The 19,011-nt window shown below is 33.6% G+C and overlaps 1 protein-coding gene across 2 annotated transcripts in view; it reads left to right on the top strand.

Moving 5' to 3' along the window:
• The first annotated feature begins 288 nt into the window (after nt 1–288).
• METTL15 (methyltransferase like 15) overlaps nt 289–19,011 on the top strand; it is a 178,401-nt gene continuing 159,678 nt past the window's right edge. The window contains exons 1-2 of one of the 2 annotated variants that reach the window (XM_002920432.4): nt 289–525; nt 3,485–3,771. In XM_002920432.4, the coding sequence (XP_002920478.1) occupies nt 3,502–3,771 (270 nt within the window). In that variant the 5' untranslated portion in view covers nt 289–525; nt 3,485–3,501. The remainder of the gene's footprint in view (nt 526–3,484; nt 3,772–19,011) is intronic. The other variant, XM_034644902.1, reaches the window with a different exon arrangement.

Consider the following 19,011-nt stretch of genomic DNA (forward strand, 5'->3'; position numbering starts at 1 on the left):
TATAGCAGAAAGTATAAGAAACTGGTGTATTTTGGAACGAAATGAAGGAAAAAGAACCAAAACCTTAAAAACATGTGGTGCTAAAGGAGACAGAAATTCCCACCTTTTGTTAGAAGTTGGAGTATAACTAATGCTGTTATAATAGAACACAGAAATTTAACACAGGTTCGTAATAAACCAAATAGAATGGAGATAAGGATAAAATGGAAAGTTAGATTTAAACTTGCCTCAAACATTTAAAAAAAAAAGTGAAAGTAAATTTAAACCTGGCAGTGGTAGGTTCTTATTCCTGCCCTCCTCCAGGAACACTATTTGAAAACCCCTTTGTCAGCTGGGTCCTGGAAACAGCGGAACGAAAGGCAAACGGTTTTCTGTTGCTGGGGGGGACGTGGGCCCAATCTGTCCGTCCTTGCAAGTTTCCCCCAAGGTTAGGACCTAGACGTGCGGCAAGTTCGTGTTCTCTGGCACCATAGTGGTCGTCGCTGGCCCGAGTTAGAAACCAACTGAGATTTCTTCCTGCCTCAGGTGAGGAGAAAGTGGCCGAGTCCCCGGAGCTTTTTTGGAGCCCATTCCTTGGCTTTGGGGGGAACTTCCTGAGGTCGCCGGATTCGCCCAGGACAAAGAAAACGCCCCTGCTCCCGCTTCCTCTCCTCAACACTTATTCATCCTGAGTTCGGAAGTTTGTAAACAGTTTTCCCTCTTCCGAGTATAATTCTTAGGCAAAAGGATGCATTCTTCCTTAACTTTAGAACCTCTTTCACTTTCTGTGCTTTCCGCTCCCAGCCTCCAGGCTGGGTTTTTGGCCTTAGGAATTAAATTTTCAAATGGTTTTCTCCGGAGGGAAGGCTGAGTGCAATGATGATAATTGGTAGCACCGTTGAGGAAGTAGCTTTCAAAGATATCATTCACTCACCTTTGTGTTCCCACAATTAAAAGGGTAACCTGGCCAATTCTCTCGATTGAACAGCTTAAACTGAACTTTGCTGGCAAAGTTAAACGATTTACGTGGGGGGAAACCACAGAGTTGGTTCTAGCGGTCAGGTTTCCAGACTCTCCTTCCTGTGACCAGCGTAAACTTAAACTATCTTAAATCATTTAGGGTGCTTGGTTGGGGAGCTGACTGCAAGCTCTGGGTTATCTGGTAGGAGAGTGGGCTGCCTAAAGAGATGGAACTCCCTAATTTAGAGCTTGCCCCTTTCCATTCTTAGGGAGGTATTCAAGAAACAGCCAAAGAGGAAAATTATTGAAATCCTTTCTCCGTGTCGACCCACGTTAGTAGCCAATTAGTGCATAATAAACTCTTTAGGCTTTGTACCTGGAGCACAGTTGAGTACATACATAGAAATTGAATGCACAAGAAAAGAGTTAAATGCTAGCAAAAGAAGCCCCCCCCCCCCCAATTTGTTCTACTTGCTTTTTCCTGTGTGGTTTTGATTCCTATATTGGAATTGATTCACATATTTCTATCTGGACATACAGTGCAGATTGTGTAAATATTCCAGATTCCACTATTTAGGCTTATACAATGCATGTCCTCTGTTATACTGTATTTCCAAGTGGAGTAGGACTGAGCAATAGGATACTGGCTCTTTACAGAAAAAGAATGTAATTCATGAGATAGTACAAATACATAGTCAATGTAATTAAAGTACCATTCAATTACTTGGGTGCAATAAATAGAGCCAGTGGTCTATGTTTGTAGCATAGAAGCTAAGATAAGCTTTCAGGCTCTGGGGATAGAATGCTGAGTTACAGTTCTAGCCTTATGGCTTTCTAGGTATATGACCTTTTGGCAAATTATTTCTCTGTTTTCCTCATCTGTAAAATAGAAATAATAATACTACCTACCTCTAAGAGTTGTGGTAAGGATTGAATGAGTTAAGTAGTATTTAGTAAGTGCCCAGTAATGTTAGGTTTTATTTTGAAAAATGTTAGAAACACTAGGTTAGAGGGTTTATTTTATATAAGCTTTCTGAAAAACATGAGGCATAATTAATAATTTGGCTAGTTTGTCACCAGTGAACATCCAAAATACTACTTAAAGCACTTATTTCCAGTCTTTTTTTTTTTTTTTTTCTCCTATAGTTTTCCTTTGTCACATTTGCCACATAGTTCTGTGGATTATGTCTTAGGTAAAGTTAGGATTTCCTTGAGGTAACATTTTGTTGGTATTATATTTATATAATATAAATGTATTTCTTTTCTAGTCATTACATGTGATCGACTTTTCAACATTATTTTTCATTTCTATTGCAAAAGGAAGGGAAGGCATATTTAAGCAGGATATTTATGTATCTTTTTTTGATGGGGGAGATATTGATGTTTCTTGAAGCATTTTGAGAATGTGGCCTTTGGTATAGTCGGTCAGGCAGGTGAAATTTCCTAAAGTAAGTTTTGATGAAAATATTACTTCTGTAGAATCTAGAGTTTACTCATCCATCCATTCATTTTTTTTTCTTCAGAAATAATAATTGAGCACACCTAGTGTGCATCTGCTTTTGTGGATATAAAGATGTGGGTCTTATTCTTAAATAACTAACAGTAATCTATAAGGAAGAAAGAAGAGTGTTAACTTGGTATTTACTGTAGTAGTATTAAAAACGTTGCTTACAATCTAATATATAAAAAGCATAGTGTTTCCAAAAGGTTTTCTGTTAATATATTTCATAAATGCTTTTTCCTCTGCATTTGAGAGTTACAGACTGCAGAATCAAAAGGAACAAGTGTGAGAAAGTTAAGGAGTATATTATTTATTTGCTTGTTTTTGGGGGGGCAGGGGACGCACAAAGCATGCCAAAGTATGCTCAGCTGTGTGTTTATAAAATTATAATTTAAATTGGAAGGTGCTTCACTGATAGAGGCCATGGGGAGATAATCTCGTCAGAGAATATTCATAACGAGTCTGCAAGATTTTCACAAGCTGATTTTTACCTTCATTTCTTTTTGGATGAAGATGCATATCTTTTTCCAGGGACAACTTTTCAAACAAAGTTAAAATGAAGATGAAGCTTTAACATTATGAGAAAAACAAATAGAAGAGCTTAAAATAAAAGACCACCTGAACCTGAAATTGGATACTATTCATAATCCCTTCAGTCATCCAGACAGCTTTTTTAAAAATTTAAATTCAGTTAATTATCATATAGTGTATTATTAGTTTCAGAGGTAGGGTTCATTGATTAATCAGTTGTGTATAACACCCAGGGCTCATTACATCACATGCCCTCCTTAGTGCCCATCACCTTGTTACCCCATCCCCAACCCCCTTCCAGATAGCTTTTACAAACAAGTAGTTCTAAAGCACTGAAATCGTTCTTTAAAGTTAGAAAAATATATTTCAGAAAAATGTTGACTTAATAATTTTTACATCCATAATCATTAAAACATTAATGGTCTTAGAGCTTATCAGGCCATACTAAAATGTTATATAAAATTATATATTTTAAAAATCCAACAATCATGATATTTTTAATCTTTCTTCTAGATTTGTTGACCTACAGAATGCTTCGATACCCATATTTTTGTAGAGTCTATAAAGAATTTCTTTCATGCTGGTTGGAATCTGGCATATTTAATTTAGGTGTCTGGCCAAAAAAAATACATGATACAGCACAAAGACATAATGAATATGAATCCCAGGAGCAAACAGATCAAACTGAAACTCAGGAGATACACAGATCTCAAGATAGAGATTTCGAAGCTATGACTAAATTACATATTCCGGTAATGGTGGATGAAGTTGTTCGTTGTTTGGCACCACAAAAAGGCCAGGTAAGTTGATTAGTGTTATATTTTTTAACACTTTTAAAATTGAGATATTCACTTTTCTTAATATTTACAATTTTAAAGTGTACAATTGAGTGGTTTTTAGTATATTCACAAGATTGTACAGTCATCACTGTTTAATTCAGGAGCATTTCATCACTCCGGTAGGGAATCCTGTATCCATTAGCATTCACTCTGCATTGACCCCCTTCCCCTTGCACCTGACAACTACTAATCTTTTTTGTATCTGTATGGAGTTGCCTAATCTGGACATTTCATATAGATGGATTCATATTATATGTGACCTTTTGCATTCGCTTTGTATTATTTAGCATTTTCAAGATTCATACAAGTTGTAGCCTGTGTCTGTACTTCATTTCTTTTTTCCCTGAACCGTTGCATTTATGGATATGCCACGTCCTTTTTATCCGTTCACAAGTTGATGGCATTTGTATTTCTACTTTTTGGCTACTGTGAATAATGATGTTATGAACATTCATGTACAAGTTTTTGTGTGGACATATGTTTTCACTTCTCTTGGGTGTATACCTACCTAGGAGTGGAATTGTTGCGTCATATGGTAACTATGCTTAGCCTTTTGAGGATCTGCTGTAGTGTTTTCTAGAGTTGATTAGTTTTGTGAAGTAATAGTTTTATTTATTTATTTATTTATTTGTTTATTTATTTATAATAATTTTTTATTATGTTAGTCACCATACAGTATATCCTGTTTTTGATGTAACGTTCCATGGGTCAAATAATAGTTTTAAAAGAAAAAGAGCATGACATGGCTGAGTGATTTGGGTATGAAAACTAAGTTCTAGCATAGATTCTTGATAATTTTGGTATCTTTTCAGGAATGACTAGAGATAAAAGTAAGGATCTGAATTCCTGTTCCTTGTTTTGTTAGACTTTTCAACTACCTTGATATCAGATTCGGAGTTCTCCAGAGAAACAGAACCAACAGGTTATGTGTGTGCACACGTGCGTGTGTGTGTGTGTGTATGGGTATGTGTGTATACATATGTATGTACACATACACACACACGTATGGGGAGGAGCAGAGATTGAATGATTGATTTCGAGGAATTGAATCTCAAAGAAGGTTGGTAAATTCAAAATGTGCACAGTAGGCTGGCAGGCTGGAGACCCAGGTAAGAGCTCAGTTTGAGGCCAAAAGCAATATTCTGGCAGAGTTCTTTCTTGTCCCAAGGAGGTCAGTCTTTGTTCTATTAAGGCTTTTCACTAATTGGATGGGGCCACCCACATTATGGAGGGTAATCTGCTCAGTATATTAATTCAAATTTTAATCTCATCTAAAAAAAAAAAAAAAACCTTCACAGAAACATCTACAATGATGTTTTGACGAAATAGCTGGGCACTATGGCCCAGCCAAGTTGACACATCCAATTAACCATCATACTTGCCTTATTTATAGTGTTGCTGGCAGGATTATATAAAGTTTTAGACACAAAAATGCTTTAAACTCTATAAAGAGATTACAGAAATGTTAGGTGATATAATATCTAAAAAGACAAAGCTAGAAACTTTCTGGAAATTAAGCACATTTACAAAAGGAAAAAAAAATCCTTATCATAGTAAATTTTTGGCAAATGTGTTTTTATAACTTAATGCTGATACTTAGTGTACTGACTTCAGAGATATGGTTTCTTATTTTAGAAGTATTATTATTATGTAAGTTACCTAAATTAGCATTCCCATTCTGAAAGTCACACCTTGCTTCTTTTCTAGGATATAGTGGTTTAGGGGTTAAGAGCAAAGATTTTATAATTGGACTGCCTAGGTTCGAATCAGTCATCTAACACGTGTGTGCATACACACACACACACACACACAGAGCTTTTAATTTTTTTTCTGAGACATCTTTAAGTTGGATGAGATGGTTTTCATGAACTAAGTTCTAAGCTATATACATAAAGTATGCTAGAATGGCTGGATGTTGCTCATTTGAAAGCCATCTGTGATATGACTTAGGTTGCTTCATCACAAAAATACTCGTTTGCCTTATCTGTAGGCAGTATATGTATAACAAGGTAAGCCCAGTGTTCTTAAATTAGATTATGTGTATAAAACGTCTAACTCAGTGCTGTCATGTAGCAGGGACTCTAAAATACACATGAAAATGTAAATAAAATACTAAATTAAATTAAACTTCTTGTTAAGTATGACTTAATCAAAATGAAATTCTCTTTATTTTCTGGAAAGATTTATAATGCATGGATAGCAATTAATACCCATAGCCAAATGTGAGCCTAAAAAAAAAAGTACATATAAATATATATGATGTAATTGAGATATATATGAGAGGCGAGGGACAATTAAATTAGTAAAAAAGTAGAACTGAATTCAGTGGCTTGAATTTGACCTCTGGAACCAGAAACTAAAGCTTGTTGTATAAATTTGCTGAATCCTAGTAGCAGAAACTAAATAAATATTTGTTTTGCACTAACCTTGAAGTAGAAAAAGAACCAAACAAAAACAAACCAAACCAAAATCTCCTATAAATCAGTATTGGATCTGCCTTTGTTCTAAAACCAAGTGGAGTAAAATTAGACGATTCTACAACTTGACCCATCCTGACGTTTCATTTTGTTCAAGTTCCTGACAAATGTAATATTGGTTTATTTTGACATTTCCATTGTTCTGATTTGAGGTGGGTTTTCTAGTAACTTTTTATAGAAAGTTTAATTTTATGGATGTTATTTCCGAAAACTTTCATGTGAGGTACATTTAGAGACAATGTTTTTTTCTTACCTTTTCTGCTGTCTGGCAGACAGCTTTATTCACTATTCCCTTAATCTTCAAGTAATAAAAATTGGTGACAGTTCTTGGACAGGAAAGGTCTTGATTTCTTCCAGAATCCATTATTTGCTTCTTTTCTTCCTGAGCCTTTTCCCCAAAATTATTTTCCTTTGCAAACTATGAGTCATACACTCACTTGTATCAATCACCCACTTAATTATTGTTTTTCATATCACCTTCAATGGTGAATTTACAAATGAAACTTTTGATCATAACAAGAATTTTAAAAAATATCTAAATGTAGTTTTCAGTAAGACCTTAGTCATTTAATAGTTATTTCTCTTTTTTAATCATTTAAAAGTTGCTTACCAAAAGAAAATAATTTTGGGAATTTCTTCTACATCATAACCAATTTACTGTATATTAATTTAGTTTTGCAAATACATGTGAAATATTTACAAATTTGGATTAAAAGAAAATTTTTTCTTATCTTCCTTTCCCTTGGGAGGTACAGAAGGAATTGAATAAATTATAACTTTCTCCTAGCTTAGTTCTTATTATTTCATAGTCTGGGTGAATAACCGTTTGTAAGAATATTACTTATTCTAAAAAAATTTTTTTGTCCCTGGAGATGTTTTAGTGTAGGCCACCTTGGTCAATTTTTCATTCATAATTTCTTGAAAACCAGAGAAAAAGCATGACCCTGCCTAGTTGAAGATGGTAGCAGTTTGAAGAATATAGGAGACTTGGTATTCTTTGACAGTTTAGTTTGATGCCTTGGGGTTTCTGTAAGAGTGATAGGTTATGAGGGAGATGATGGACATTCTTGGACTATTATCTGTTGCTGTGTAATTTTGGGCAAGTAACTTATGGTGACTGTGCCTCAGATTCTTTGTCTATAAAGTGACCTACTTCCTCGTCACTGTGAGGATTAGATGAGTTCACACACATAAATTGCTTAGAATGATATCTTTCAAGTAGTATGAACTCAATAAACATTAGTTGTTGTTATTATTACAGGGATAGGAAGGGTCAGAATTGGTCACTAGATACAATAAAATTCAGGAGAAAAATGCCGAGAGACAGCAAAGGTGGAAATAAAAGTTCAGGAAAGTGGAAATCAACATGTCTGGAATTGAAAAAGTGCTGTTTCCTTTGCACTTTGGAACTCTCCTCATCACCATCCTTCAGGTCTTCAGTTAAATTTCACTTTCTCAGGGAAGTTTTTTCTGAGCTTCCAGTGGGGGCAGGTCTCCCTGTTACACATTAATGGGGGTCACATACTTTTCTTTCATAGCATTAATAATAATTTATAATTATAAATTGTATGAGATTATTTGTTCAGTGGACATTTCTCCTAATGGACTGTTCTCCATGAAATCATGGACATTTTTTTTTTTTTTCCATTGCATTTTCAGTGTCTAGCACAAGGCCTACAACATGGTGGGTTTGTAATGATTTTTAAGGAATGATTAAAAGTCAAAGTTAACTGGAGGGCAGACAGATGTGAGGCACAAATAAAATGAATGTCCCTTGGGTACTGAGATCACTTCTTGGGCTCAAGAAGTTTTATATGATTCCAGCCTCACTGTGGCAGGCCTGGTCTGATGAAGTAGTTGGAGAAACCTGGTGAAGGAACAGATAGGAGAACTGAGAAGATGAGCTGGTATCTAAACTAATGCAAAATCAATTATGATAAATATCAGACTAAGGTTGTAAGGTTGGTTTTATACATGTTCAAAATAATGATCTTCTCTATTTTGATATTCTAATTTTTAATATTAATTGCATAATTATTAGATTTGCTGAAGTTGTCATGGTACCAGAAATGATAATTTTCTTTATAAAGAGATTAATTATGCTCTGTATAATGGATTTTTCTTAAGATCAGGAGCAATATTTTACTTGAAAATCTTTATAATCTTTAATGTATAGTAAACATCAAAGAGAAAATCCTGAGACTGTATGTTTTGTCTCTTTGAATATTGAAGGCTGATTGGCCACAGAAAGTAAGAGTTTATTTCGTTTGACCTCAAATTATTGAAAAAGTCAGAAACTTTTCTAAGAGACAGGATCAATGCTATAGCTCCTGCAGGGATATGCTTTTTTTTTTTTTTTTTTTTTAAGGAAGAACTATTAAAATTTCAGNGGATTTTTTTTTTTTTTTTTTTTTTTTTTTTTTAAGGAAGAACTATTAAAATTTCAGATAGAATGGACTGTGTCAAGATAGTGTTTCCTCTCCCTTATTTTTTCAAAATAGAGGTTGCTTTGAAGTAAACTTTCATTTTACATTGCATTTTACCATTGTTTATTTGGAAAAAAAAAAGATTCTGTCTTAAAAAATCAGGTAGGTAAGGTGGATGTGTTTCCTAAAGCCCCCCCCCCCCCAAAGGGAGCAATTTTCTGGCAAAAAGAAAAAAAAAGAAATCAGGTAGGTAATATCAGTAACCTTTGTATCAAAATACCTTCTGAAGTTTGATATTCTGTGTTAGGGTGGGTGTAGATTTAAAAAAACAAAAACCTTGATTTATTTTCTTTTGCAGATTTTCATGATATACACATTCCTATTATGGCCCATTTCAAGCTACCAACCTAATGTCACTGAATGTAGTGTTAGGGAGAAATATGAATAATTGGTGCTATCCAGCTGGTGTGAATAATGCCAGGTATTACTCTCATCATGCCATGAGATATCTGTGAATTAATTATATAATGGCAAAAATTTTACCTTACAATTCTGAAAATTGGCATAGTCTATAAAGTTTTCCCTTAACTCATTTGATGTTCCCTAGTTAAGTCCTGTGTTTTATGTTTCTCTCCTCTAGAAAGTACCATGGTGTAGCCATAGGTTACTGTTTTTCATAAATTTTTTAACAACAGAATTCTTTTTTCTTTCTCTAATAAACAATCCATTCTACATGTGAAACAGATAAAAAGAGCATTGCATAGTATAAATTTGTATATATAATTTACTTTTTACAGAGTCACTTATGGAACAGAGACATTTTGTTGAGTGCAAAACTTTGAAATCAACATCAGTGTTTCTCTTTTTTTTTCATAATTTGGATTCACACAGGTAAATTATAAAATGTAATAGTTTTTTTTAAAACAGTCTTCCTGAAATCTCAGCTTAATTTTTAATTAATTGAGGTAGTAAGAGAATTTTAATTACATTATAAAGGACATTATATGTTAATAAATACATTAGTTAAAGGTTTGATACAGCAAGAAGACATAACAGTTATAAATATTTATGCACCTAGTGTCAGGCCATCAAAATATAGAAGCAACACCTGACAGAATTGAAAGGAAAAAGTAAAAGTAAAAGTAAAGATTAGAGCAGAGATAAATGATATAGGGAACAGAAAAACAATAGAGAAATTAATGAAGCCAAATTGAAGAGATCAACAAAATTGACAATCTTAGCTAGATAGACTAATAGAACAGAGAGATGGCCTAAATTACAAGATTGAAATGGGGATATTACTACCAATTCTGCAGAAATAGGATTATATAGGGGTACTATGAACAATTTTATGTCAATAAAATTTGGATATCCAAATTTGGATAACCCAGGTGAACTAGACAAATTCCTAGAAACACAAAACCTACCAAATCTGAGTATACTTATAACTAGTAAGGAGATTAAATCAGTAATAAGAAAATCTACTGATGAAGAAAAGCCCTTGACCTGAAGCCTTCACTGGTGATTTCTACCAAACATTTGAAGAATAATTCATTTCAACTCTTCTCAGACTTATCCTAAAAAAATTGAAGAGGCAGGAATGCTTCCTAACTCATTCTATGAGGCCAGAATTACCTTGATACCAAGGACACTACAAGAAAACTATAGGCCAATATCCCTTATAAACATTGACGCAAAAATCCTCAACAAAATACTAGCAAACAGAATTCAGCAGCATATTAAAAGGACTATGTGTGATGACCAAGTGGGATTTATTCCAGGAAGGCAAGGATGGTTCAACATACAAAAATTAATCATTGTAATCTGTAACATCAACAGAATAAAAAGAAAAAATACATGTTGATTTCAATTGATGCAGAAAAAGCATCTGACAAAATTTAACACCCTTTCATGATAAAACATTCAGCAAACTAGGAATAGAAGGAAGCTATCTCAACTTAATTAAAGTCTTATAAGTGTTTCCTCTAAGATCGGGAAGAAGGTAAGGAAGTCTGCTTTCACCCTTCTATTCAACATAGTACTGGAAGCTCTAACTAGAGCAGTTAGTCAAGAAAAAGAAAGAAAAGTCATCCAAATTAGAAAGAGGAAGTAAAATTATCTCTGTTTGCCAGTGATGTGATCTTATATGTAGAAAATCCTATGGATTTCACAAAAAAACAGAAAACCCCTGAAAAACCCAACGTGTTAGAACAAATAAATGAATTCAGTAAAGTAGCAGGATAAAAAGTCGACACTCAAAAATCACTATACACAATCAACCAACCATCTGGAAAGGAAATTACAAAAAACAGTTACATTTACAATAACATCAAAAAGAATAAAATGCTTAGGAAATTAACTTCACCAAGGAGGTGAAAGACTTGTACAATGAAAACTATAAAATATTGCTGAAAGAAATTTAAAAAGACATAAAAAAAATTAAACACATGTTGTATTTATGGATTAGAACACTTAATATTGTTGATGTCAATACTACTCAAAGCAATCTACAAATTCAATGCATTCCATATCAAAATCCCATTGATGTATTTTGAAGAAATAGAAAAACACACCCTAAAATTTATGTGGAATCTCAAGGGACCCTGAAGGGTTAAAATAATTTTTAAAAAGCCAAACCTGGAGGACTCACACTTTGTTATTTCAAAATCACTACAAAGCTATAGTAATCAAAACGGTGGTAGTAGCATAAAGTCAGGCGTATAAACAAGTGGAATAGACCATAAAGCCCAGAAATAAACCTCTGCATATATGGTCAAATGATTTTTGACAAGAATACCAAGACCTTTCAATAGGGAAATGACAGTTTTTCAACAAATGGTGTGGGGAAAATTGGATATCCACATGCAGAAGAATGAATTAAGACCCTTACCTAACACCATATATAGAAATTAACTCAAAGTGGACCAAAGACCTAAATATAACACCTACAACTATAGAACTCTTAGAAGAAAACATAGGACAAAAGCTTTATGACATTGGATTTGGCAGTGATTTCTTGGATATAACACCAAAGGCACAGGTAGCAAAAGAAGAACAAATTGTACTTTATGAAAATTAAAAGAATATATTGTGCATCAAAAAACACTATACACAGAGTAAGAAGGCAACTCACAGAATGGGAGAAAGTATTTGCAAATCATATATCTGATAAGGGTTTAATATCCAGAATATATAGAGAACTTCTAAAACTCAGCAATAAAAAAACAACCCAATTCAAAATGATCTTAAATAGACATTTCTCTAAAGAAGATATATGAATGAAAAGATGCTTGATATTACTAATCATTATGGTAATGCAAATCAAAACCACAGTGATGGACAACTTCATACCCATTAGGATGGCTACTATCAAAAAACCCAGAAAACAAGTGTTGGTCAGGATGTAGAAAAATTGGAATCTTGTGTGCTATTGGCGGGAATGGAAAATGGTAGAGCTGCTGTGGAAAACAAAATGGTGGTTCCTCAAAAAATTAAAAATAGACTTATATATGATTCAGCAAGTCCATTTGGGAGTATATACTCAAGAGAATTAAAGGAAGGGTCTCTAAGCCATATTTGTACACTCTTATAACAGCATTATTCACAATAGCTAAAATGTGGAATTAATTCAAGTGTTCATTGGATGATAGATAAACAAAATGTGGCATATATATACAAGGGAGTATTGTTCAGCCTTAAAAAGGGAGAAAATTCTGTTGTCTGCTACAGCATGGATGAGTCTTGAACATATTTTGCTAAGTGAAATAAGCCAGTCATAAAAAGACATATACTGTATGATTCTGCTTACATGAGGTATTTAGTGTAGTCAAAATGATAGAGACTAAAAGTAGAATAGTGGTGGCCAAGGGCTGGGGGGAGTAGGGGGACAGAGAGTTATTGTTCACTTGGTATAGAGTTTCAGTTTAACAAGATGAATTAAGTTATGTAGATGGATGTGGTGATGATTGCATAACGTTATGAATGTATTTAATTCCTACCATTGAGATGTATACTTAAAAGTGGTTAAAATGGTGAATTTTTTTCTTATGTGTATTTTAGCTCAATTTTAAAGCAAATTATCTTTTAGAAGAAAAACAATTATATTACTTGATGGTTTCTATGAATAGATGGTTGTTTTATAATTCTGTGAAGCATTCAAGTAAAGTGAATATTGTTGCTTTTTTATTTTTCTTTTGTAGATTTTATACTTGCAGATTTTTTCTATGTATGCTTCTAAAGTATGTCTTTAATATATATTTAAAAATCCCATTAGTGTTGGATTTCATGATTAGCTTTGTGTTTATTATATGTAATGTTTCATTACTGACATTTATTTTGTTATCTTTCATTTGGGCTATTAAGCATTTATAGATTGCTACATCACCTGGTGATATCATGGACATTTTACATACTGTTGTTAAAGTATTATAGGGAGTTAAATTTTATAGGGAGTTAACAGTATTAAACACAAAACAGACAAATATTGAATTCTTTGATCATTTATTAAAATTTTTTTCTTATCAAATATTTTTAATAACATTTACAGTTTATGAAAATGCTAATGTGTATTAGTAAATCCCATCTTACTCAGATTGTCAAATTTAGAAATTCCTCTTAGAGTTTTGGGGTGGAACATATGGGAATATGGAACCCACTGGTAAATTTAACATATTTTCTGTAACGGGAATGTATATAGTAAATGTTATTTATAAAATGTTTGTTCATATCTTGTTATAAAAAATGTGGAGAATTAATACAGAAAGGAGTTTTCTGGTTACTTTTTAAAATTTTGCTATATGTATATAAACAAATAAGGTTTTTCTAGCTAAAGGAGCTACTCAGTCATATATAAAATATTAGTTTCTTTAACAATTAAAATTTTTGATAAAAATGTGTCACTTAAAACTAAAAGGAAAATAACTTGTTTATGCTTATTTTTTCATAACATGATAGTATTTAAAATATTTATTTTACATATATGTAAACCATTTATGTAAATAAATATGTATAATTATAATTTCATATTGAAATCTTTAATAAGTACAGTGTATTTCTTGAATGTATATTTACCCTTTCCAGTCAGTTGAGCATCCATGAGAATATTCTTGCTTTTCTGTCAATGAATTAATGCATTTTTGTCACTGAATGTAATTTTCTTCATTAGAGTTTAGAAGCAAATTATAAATAGAGGGCATAGGATAAATAAGGCCAATAACTTACTTGATTCTGTTGCCTAGCCAATGTCTTTAAATTATCTTCTTATAATTTGGCCTTTTTTGTAGTCCAGAAGCTAAATCTTTATTACTTGTTACCACTAAAATATAGTTAAGATTTTTTAATTTTAAGTTCAACTTAAAAGGTAATCAGAGACTACAGTTTTAAAAATTGCTGGTTCAGGGGCGTCTGGGTGGCTCAGTTGGTTAAGTTCTGCCTTCGTCTCAGGTCATGATCCCAGGGTCCTGGGATGGAGCCCTGAGTCCCATCAGGCTCTCTGCTCAGCAGGAAGCCTGCTTCTCCCTCTCCCCCTGCCTCTCCCGCTGCTTGTGCGCTCTCTCTCTCTCTCTCTCTCTGTGTCAAACAAATAAAATCTTAAAAAAAATAAATAAAAATCACTGGTCCAAATATAGCCTCCAAAAAATGTGTTTCTGTGGTTATGAAAAATAATGTTCCTCTATGTCTAAAAGTCAGATATATATGTACTGATTTTTGAAATTTATTTAAGAACCATTCTTCTAGTTCAGTAAATTAGAGACTCAGGAGGAAAACAGAGGTCCATTCTAGAAGGGAAGTTCAAAGAAAACGGAGGAGAAACAAGTGACGTTTTTTGGTTCACAAAGCACATTCTCATGAGTCATCTTGGGTACTGGTTACTTTCTATTTAGGTCAGTCAGCACTAGTCCTTAATCAATAGTCTAATCATAGTTATTTCAAGAGGTTAGGTCCAGTGGTTCTTTCCTTTCCTTTTGTTTTTCTAAGTCCCCTATTATTTTTGTTTAGAGTGGTAGGAAGTATACCCTGACCTTGTAAGTTCTTATAACATTTTATTTACTTTTCTTCCACTACTTTCTCCTCATATAACAAACTACTGAGCTGTAAGTAGCATACTTAAAATGTTATTTTATAATAAACCAAGTTGCAAAGCTTTATGATGACTCATCTTCTTATAACGTTCTGTGAACACTCTCTTTCTTCTTTTTTGGGGATGCTAGTTTTTGTTTCCCTTGAGTGAAACAATTACCATTTACCAGGAGGTAATGTGCATTTAAAGGTTTTATTTACTTTGATGAATGTTTCGAAAGTGTTTATGTGTATTTTTTATATTTATTTATTTTTTTCTTCTTGTTCTGTGTAAACTTTTTACTTGTTTGTTTGGGTCTTCAATATATGAGATGTTGTTATGTCCCATTTCATGCTAATTTAAGCACGTATTTTATCCTTGTCATATTTGTTTGCTCTGAGTGGTATACAGTATTTTTCTGTATTTATCATTATATTTCCAGTTAAAACCTAACTTTTTCTTTTGATATATATATATACACATACACACACACACATACATACACACACACATATTTTCTTTCTGGAAAGCAAAAGAAATTAACTCTTGATATTGAATATATTCATAAAGATGGAGGGTTCCACATGAGGCCAATGTTTGCTGGGGAGAGTATTATTAATAATAATAACATAGAGTTGTATAAGATTTTACTATTGGCACAGTGCTTTCATATATTATTGTCTATGCTCTTTATTAGTTCTGATCTCAGTAGCCTTTTGTACAAAATATGTTAAATGTAGAAAATAGGAAAGGCAATATTTCTAGTGCTTCTGTTCTACTGGAACCATGTAGTAATAAATGATATTGGTTGGATTTGAATGCTTCTAGCTAATAATCAGATTATGCAGTGTGTTTTATTTCTTCCACCATTAGTGTTAGTTCTTAGGTATCTAGTGGTTAGCCTATAAGATCTTCAGGATCTCTATTAGGTCCCTTAATCGCTGAAGTCAGTCAGTTTGGCCTAATATCCCTAGAGAATAGATCATTACTCTCCTGAGCACACTAGGGACTATGTTAGTACCAGTCATTCGGAGCACATTATGCTGCTTTTGCCATCACAACACTCTACAGAGGAGTCCTGACCCATCTCATTGGTCAGCTCTCTGGGTTTTTCAGAGCATGTTCCAAGATTGATCTTTCATTCCGGCAAGGAAACTCTGTATTTATAATGATAGGAGATGGAGATATATTGCTGTAAGAAAAGTATGGGATAAATTGACTAGAGCTTATTAAGTGACTGAGGCTTAGAAATGAAGGTAGAGGGAAAGGGGAGGGTCAAGGGAAGGAAACCGTTAGAGGATGATTTGAAGGAACAGTGCTAATACTAAAAAGGGAAACAAACCATGAATTTCCATCTTTATGCTTGCACTCCTTTCTCTGGGACCTTACTACCATATACTTCATTATGTTTTGATATTATTCTTCTTTGTAGTAGAAATCATGAAAGAATTAAATTCAGTCTCCCCTCACCTTTTTTTTTTTTTAAAGATTTTATTTATTTATTTGAGAGAGAGAGGGAGAGATAGCGAGAGAGAGCACGAGATGGAGATGGGCAGAGGGAAAGGGAGAAGCAGGCTCCCCGCAGAGCAGGGAGCCTGGATAGGTGAGGCAGATCCCGGGACCCTGGAATTATGACCTAAGCAGAAGGCAGATGCTTAACCCACTGAGCCACCTGGGTGCCCTCCCCACCCCTTTTTTTAAATGACCTTCATAATGGTCCTATGAAGACTAACTTTTCCATCAGTATAGGGTATCATCACCAAGATGATTTTTTTGAGCCACACACGTGAAACCAACATTTTTGAATAGAACATCTTTCTCCACATCCTTACTAGCACCTGTTGTTTCTTGTGAAGTTTAGCCATTCTGACTGGTGTGAGGTGATATCTCATTGTAGCTTTGACTTGTATTTCCCTGATGATCAGTGGTGTTGAATGTCTCCGTGTGTCTGTTGGCCATCTGTATGTCTTCTTTGGAAAAATGTCTATTCATGTCTTCTGTCCATTTTTTAACTGGATTATTTGAGGTTTTTTTGGGTGTTGAGTTTCATAAGTTCTTTATATATTTTAGATACCAACCCTTTATTGGATATGTTGTTTGCAAGTATCTTCTCCCGTTCCATAGGCTGCCTTTTAGTTTTGTTGATCCTTTGCTGTGCAGAAGGATTTTATTTTGATGAATTTTCAATAGTTTATTTTTGCTTTTGTTTCCCTTGCCTCAGGAAACATATCTAGTAAGAAGTTGCTATGGCCTATGTTGTCCTCTAGGATTTTAATGGTTACCTGTCTCACATTTCGGTCTTTAATCCGTTTTGAATTTATTTTTGTGTATGTTGTAAGAAAGTGGTCCAGTTTCATTCTTCTGCATGTTGCTGTCCAGATTTTCCAACATCATTCGTTGAAGAAACTCTTTTTTCCATTGGCTATTCTTTCCTGCTTTGTTGAAGATTAATTTGACCGTATAATTGTGGGTTCATTTCTGGGTTTTCTGTTCTGTTCATTGATCTGTGTGTCTGGTTTTGTGCCATTAAGATACAGGTGTTTGTAAACATATATATAGAAGCATATGGGAAATAGTGTACGGGAATAACCACTGTGTCTAATCCGTCTTTCAAGTATCATCTTCTTTCTTTGAAAGTTTCTACACATTGTGTAGAGGCATATGGGAATAGCTATATGCTTAATTCACTAAAACTACACTGTGTATAAATGATCATTCAAGTAACATTTTCTTTCGCTGATATATATGTTTGTAAATGTATGTGTAGAAGCATGTGGGAATAGACCTATCCCTACCTGAATGAAACTACACGTTGTATAATGCATGTTTCAAGTAACGAAACAAAACAAAAAAATCCAAAAAACACCTTGATTTTGCTTCAGTTTAAAAATTATCAAAATAGCAAATCATCTTAATGAACATGAAACCAATTTCTCTTGCTAAGGACTACTTTAGAACTTAAATACAAAATGAGATTTTTAGAAGTAAGAATAGAGATACCTATGAGAGAGAAGTGTATAATTTTTTGTGCGTTAATGTTTGTTTTTGTAATATCATATTGGTAATAGAAACTGCTCAGATTTTTCTAAAGTTATGAAGTTTTTCCGTGAAAAGCTGTTAGCTTAGAGGCATGATTCATAACATACAAAACAAACAAAAAAATTATTTCATGACTTATTCAAATTAAGTATTAGAAATTATTTGAGAAACCTTTATCAGGGACATTTAATTTGTTCTGCTTAATGTGACTATGCCTTCTGAAAGCCATGGGTGAGAAGAGAAGTTAGTGTCAGATTCTCCAGTTCCTGTAAAATCTTCTATGTGTAGATTGACACCGTTATGGTTTGATTATGCTGAATGTATTTTGCAATTGGTATCTATTTAAAACTAACCTTTTTTTGTTTGTTTTATTTTCTGTGTGTTCTGTTCTGAATTTTTTATTACATCTAAGCTATCTTACTTGACACATTGGTTTTATAATTACATATGGAAAAAAATCCAGAAAGTAATTGTTTGTATAAATGATTAATGAATGACTTTTGCCAGAAATATATTTTCGGAAGATGTAATCATAAAAATCAGAATGTTCTTGTTCATAGCTAATCAATAAATATGTATTGACTACCGGCTGGATATATTTAGTCCATTTGGGCTGCTGTAACAAAACCCCACAGATTGGGTGGTTTATAAACAACATATATTTATTTCTCACAGTTCTGGTGGTTGTGAGTCCAGGATCATAGTGCCAGCAAGGTAGGGCAAGGGATCTCTTCCTGGTTCGTAGCTGGCACCTTCTTAATGTATCCTCAGCTGGTAGAACAGACTAGCGATCTCTCTGGAGGTTCTTTTATAGGGCACTAATCCCATTTATGAGGGCTCCATCCTCATGATTTAAGCACCTCCCAAAGGAGCCTACCTCCTAATACCATCCTCTTTGGGGGTTAGGATTTCAACATAAGAATTTTAGGTAGACACACACACATTCAGAGCATAGCAAGGTACATGTTTTTCTTTCATTTGAGGAAACAAGAAAATAATCTGGTACCCACCAAAAACAGTTTAGAGTTTCCTATAGAAGGTAAGGGAGGGGCAGCATAGATTTCAGGATGGGAAACTGTTATTAATATTGTTAACAAAATGAATGTTAAATGATACATCAAAGTTAATCCATTTTATAGATTTTCATTTTGCTGAAATAGAAGCAAACTCTAATTGAGTTAATATATAATTATATCTGTGA

Source organism: Ailuropoda melanoleuca, chromosome 16 (assembly GCF_002007445.2).
Source record: "Ailuropoda melanoleuca isolate Jingjing chromosome 16, ASM200744v2, whole genome shotgun sequence".
Lineage (NCBI taxonomy): Eukaryota > Metazoa > Chordata > Mammalia > Carnivora > Ursidae > Ailuropoda > Ailuropoda melanoleuca.